Here is a 4,516-nt window from a genome sequence, read left to right on the forward strand (position 1 = left end):
GATTCAGTTAGATCATAATTTTTAATGCATTTTGATGTCTAAAATGTACAGCTAACTCATGAAATGATTGAATAATAACTCCATAAATTACACTACATTGAGTATTAAATGAAAAAAATAAAAACAATTTGTAGACAAACCCGGAAACAACTTCGTATTTTAGCACTTCCAGCTCCATCCCAGGGAAGTCAATGGGTTTTTTGAAAGGGTTTTTGGTTAATGTCTGAAATAAGGTCTGTGGTGAACAAAAACTTTAGATATTTTTGACACTTTATGTTGTATTTATACGAAAAAACTAAACAAACAAACAAACAACAATAAAAAGAACAATACAAAAAAAAAGATAAAAGGAAAAGCTAACAAGTGTCTAAACTGGACTACAGAGGTTAATGTATTTTGTAAGGTATTTTGCTTCCCTAATTTGTCTTCTTTCAGACACAATTTCTTTTATTGCACTTTATCTATTTGCATCCATACATTTCTGTTCTGGAAATTTGGTAATTAGTGCATATTTTATAAGAGAATGGATATTTAAATATGTAATCATTTAATTTCTGAAAAGTTCTAATAATACTCTGATTAATCTGCTGGAGAAAGCATGGTAATATCTAGTTAATTTTTTTACTCTGTTCACCTGTAGTGTCTTGCATTACAAATCTTAAGTTTCTAGTGGCCTTTAAGATGATCAACTATGATCTGCCTTTCAATATCTGTGCATTTGTAAGAACAGTCATCGGATACCTTTAAAAAAGAAAACTTCTCCACTGATGTTTGCCACTGCATCAAAATCTCCTTTACAACGGTCCAGGACTGATGGATCAGGTCTAGATAAACAGAGAGGTCGCAGAGGCCATTAACACTTTTAAGTTGATGTGTTTGAGTGCTGGAGAAGTTCCACGCTGTATATCTATGCTACTGTGCAAATGTTTGGGGTGTCTTTGAAAGCATTCTCTTATTCTCAACACGGCTGCATTTATTTGATAGAGTAAAATCTGTATTGTGGAATATTCTGTGATGCAAAGCTGAATTTTCTGCATCATTACTCCAGTTTTCAATGTCATATGATCCATAAATCATTGTAATATGCTGATATATTATCATCACTTTTAGATAAAAATGGTACAAACAGGTAAAAATGACTCACTGTATTGGAACTTTGGGCCGAGGTGTACTCGGTGGTTTGGGCTGAGGTGGTCTCGGTGGTTTTGGCAAGGCAGGTGTGGGAAGATTTGGGAATGGTTTTGATGTGCTTCTCTTGCTTCCTGTCAGAACACAAACCAAAACCACAGCGAAAATTTTAGATATGGTCAGCTCAGCACATCATGATAAACTGTAAAAAATGGTTTACAGTTACAGACAATGAAATACGTTCCAAGCCTAATAAAAAAAAATGATATATATATATATTTTTGTACAATTTTAATTTAATTTACAGTATCCCTACCAGAGCAGGTAACCAGGGCATCTTCAGATAACCAGAGGCCCCTGAGCTACAGCATAATATAAGGCACCCTTACATTTGATTGTTTTTTTTTTTTTTAGCTTCCTGACAATTATATAAGGCAAATTATAATTATTTTTTTATTTTTATTGATATTCTAGTTATCTTTTACAACATTGTTCTGCATAAATGTGAATATAAGTTAATATCTTCCAATTTACTCTTTCCTTGAAAGAAAGAATTCTGCACTTGTGGAACTGCAGAATTATCCACCTTATTTTCCAATGTGGAAGAAGTTTTTTACAGCTAAAAATAGCTGGAAACAGGTGAAACCAAAATTTATAACTGGGAATTACGGGAAAATATAGCCAAAGGTGAGTTTGTGAGTTTGTTTACAGAATGCTGCTGCAACTGATGCTAACGCTCATATATTAATACATATAAAAGAATATATAATGTTCCAGCAGCCAGTAGGCCCCTCCCCAGTGCAGGCCCCTGGGCTTCAGCACGTTAAAGCCTGTGCGTTAATGCACCCCTGCAGGTAACTAAAGCTTATGAACATGCTCCTACCATAGAGCGACTGAATGGCATAGCGATCATCTTCCAGAAGAATGTAGGATGCGTAATCACCAACATGACCCTGGTAGTACGGCCTCATGATGGAATGATGAGCGGAGGAATGAGAGAGACCCAGGGCATGACCAAATTCATGCACAGCCACCGCAAACAAATCAGTGCCCCAGTCAGCTAAACAAATGGGGAGAATAAGATGAGTGGTTCTTCTTTGTTTGTAAGAACATTTATAAGTGGGGGAATCATCAGTTGAGGCCATTTTCAGCCACATCAAGATAAACCTCTTCAGACTATATTTCACGTACTACGTAAATGTTTAATCAAATGTTCTAAAATAAATATGGCATGTACTGTAACAGTAATGATTTTTCTCACTGTTTTTTTTTTTTTGATAAAGTTACCTGTCAGTACATTACTGCTGAACTTATACACTTGTTTCATGTGTTTCTTTGTAATTAATTATGAAATACATATACAGCAATACTTATTTGTTATGAAAGAAGTCAAACACCCCAAGCTGACAATGATACTAACTTTTGAACACTTTGTACAGCTGTTTCACAGCTAACATTGAACTGGTTTAATGAATGATCAATTTTAAGACATTAACACTTATTTTCCTGTTTATTAATGCAAAGTTCCTTTGAAACAATCTATATTTTAAAGTGCTATAGAAATAAATGACATGATTTATGCTATAATTAAAATAATAATAATAATAATAATAATAATAATATTATATATATATATATATATATATATATATATATTCTGTGGAATAAATGCAAATTCATGAATGCAAATATTCTGCAACCTTTGGGACTGCCATTCATCTATTAACCACTGAATATTTAGTAAAACCTTATACCTTTGTAGGTCCAGCTCTCATCATCGTCAAAATGTGTATCTCCAGAAATATCAGCCTCCCCTGGGAAGAAGGCATGAGCAAGTGTCCCTCCCTTCCCATCGAATGGATACCCATCTTCATGGTTCATTCGACCAAAAGAGATCTTGATATCAGCTTTGTCCTGCTTGTTTGAGGATGTAGCACGAAACTCGAGGTTGGTCACATCACTCCAGGCTTTAAGGGCATAGGCCATAATATTGTTCACTTCACTGGGATTGAGGAATGGAGGGAGAGATGGGTAATTATGGATGCTAGGACAAGAAAGAGGAAAAAAGATAAATCAGTGGCTGCACATTTATAAAGTTGACTGTATATATTGTGTCAGTGACCATTGTTAATGTTACATTGCAGACCTCCATGTGACTTCAGACTTTTTCCAGCGAAGCCCAGTGGTTGCATATCTTCTCTTCCTCCTCCGCTTTTTCAGCTTGTCCTCAGACCCTATAATGTCTGGCAGTGAACACCGTGGTGTGTTCATCAGTTTCAGTGTGTCACTGTCTAGAGAAGCGCAGGACAGAAGGGTCCAGATCAATATATAGACTTCAGAGATAGAGAGCCCATTGCAGTACGTAAAATAAAAACCTGTATGGGGAGGAGAGAAAATAAATGCTTCTTTCTCTAGAGATGCATTGACCAAACCATTCACAAGCCACCAACTACAGCATGAGGAAAAAGTCAGTCTAAATCTCTTCAGTACACGTGCATGTATGAGGAAATTAAAACATAGGGATCTGATTTTAATAAGATTTGAAAAAAAAGAAAAAAAAGAAGAAGCAGGAAACACTACACTACGGAAAGAAAAGGGGGAAAAAAGAAATGAGAACAGAAAGAAACAATGCCGTTGGACCATTTCCTGCATGTGTTGAATTTACCGAGTTTGCCTGTGTCTTTGAGGCCAGCGAAACGCTGCATTTCTTTAATGGCTCTCTCAATGCCTTCTTTAGTCTGCAGCTTTCCTGTGTGGGGATCCGGAGGGGGCAGGTATCCATACCTGCTAAACCAATCCTAAGAGAAATCAGAAATCACACGCTAAAAATGTTAGTATTGTCAGACACAGACGAGGACACAGAGGATTCAGTGCAATAGTGTTTAATGTGAATCAGAGGTTTCAGACACAGGTGAATCTTGATACGAAGTAAACACAGAATGATAATCTCTTGACACGTAGATGACACAGTGATAACACAACTTTCCTTTTGGTGATGGTGATACAGATGGCGACTCAGACGAAGACGATGGGAACAGGAATACAGATGATGACGAAGAAGGTTCAGCAGATCAGGTAGGTCAGACGAATGGCGTTCAGGTAAGTGTGAGGAGATCGGTGCAAGACCAGACCATGGGTGATGGTGACGGAGGGCTTTATATGTGACACTGGTGATGATGCACAGGTGTTCAGAATTCTGTTGATTGGGAACGAGTGGGCGTGGCGTAAGTGTCCGATTCAGGGAGTGTAGATGGTGTGGCTGTGACAGTACCCCCCCCTCCACGGGCGGCTCCTGACGGCTGGGATCTTGTGCGACGACCACGGCCACGGGGAGCAGGGCGGTCTGGATGGTCTCGGTGAAAGTCGGTGAGAAGACTGGGGTCCAGGA

The 4,516-nt window shown here is 37.7% G+C and overlaps 1 protein-coding gene across 1 annotated transcript; it reads right to left on the minus strand.

Annotated features, from left to right (window-relative positions):
• Window positions 1-730: 730 nt before the first annotated feature.
• Window positions 731-3,920, minus strand: LOC113056513 (matrix metalloproteinase-25-like). Its single transcript, XM_026223294.1, has 6 exons — window positions 3,794-3,920; window positions 3,275-3,419; window positions 2,883-3,172; window positions 2,012-2,188; window positions 1,145-1,262; window positions 731-824 (listed from the first exon to the last, which is right to left on the minus strand). The coding sequence occupies exons 1-6, from the start codon at window positions 3,831-3,833 to the stop codon at window positions 731-733; spliced, it is 864 nt and encodes a 287-aa protein (XP_026079079.1). The 5' UTR covers window positions 3,834-3,920.
• Between the last annotated feature and the right edge of the window lie 596 nt (window positions 3,921-4,516).

The sequence above is a fragment of the Carassius auratus genome, chromosome 37 (genome assembly GCF_003368295.1).
Source record: "Carassius auratus strain Wakin chromosome 37, ASM336829v1, whole genome shotgun sequence".
In the NCBI taxonomy this organism is placed as follows: domain Eukaryota; kingdom Metazoa; phylum Chordata; class Actinopteri; order Cypriniformes; family Cyprinidae; genus Carassius; species Carassius auratus.

Excerpts from the sequence above, each read along its gene's own strand:
- LOC113056513 (XM_026223294.1), bottom strand. The coding sequence starts at position 3,833 with ATGCAGCGTTTCGCTGGCCTCAAAGACACAGGCAAACTCG. Across the intron at positions 3,173-3,274 it reads AAGTCTGAAGTCACATGGAG|CATCCATAATTACCCATCTC; the intron begins GTCTGCAATGTA and ends TTCTTGTCCTAG. Across the intron at positions 2,189-2,882 it reads TGAGAGCTGGACCTACAAAG|CTGACTGGGGCACTGATTTG; the intron begins GTATAAGGTTTT and ends CCATTTGTTTAG.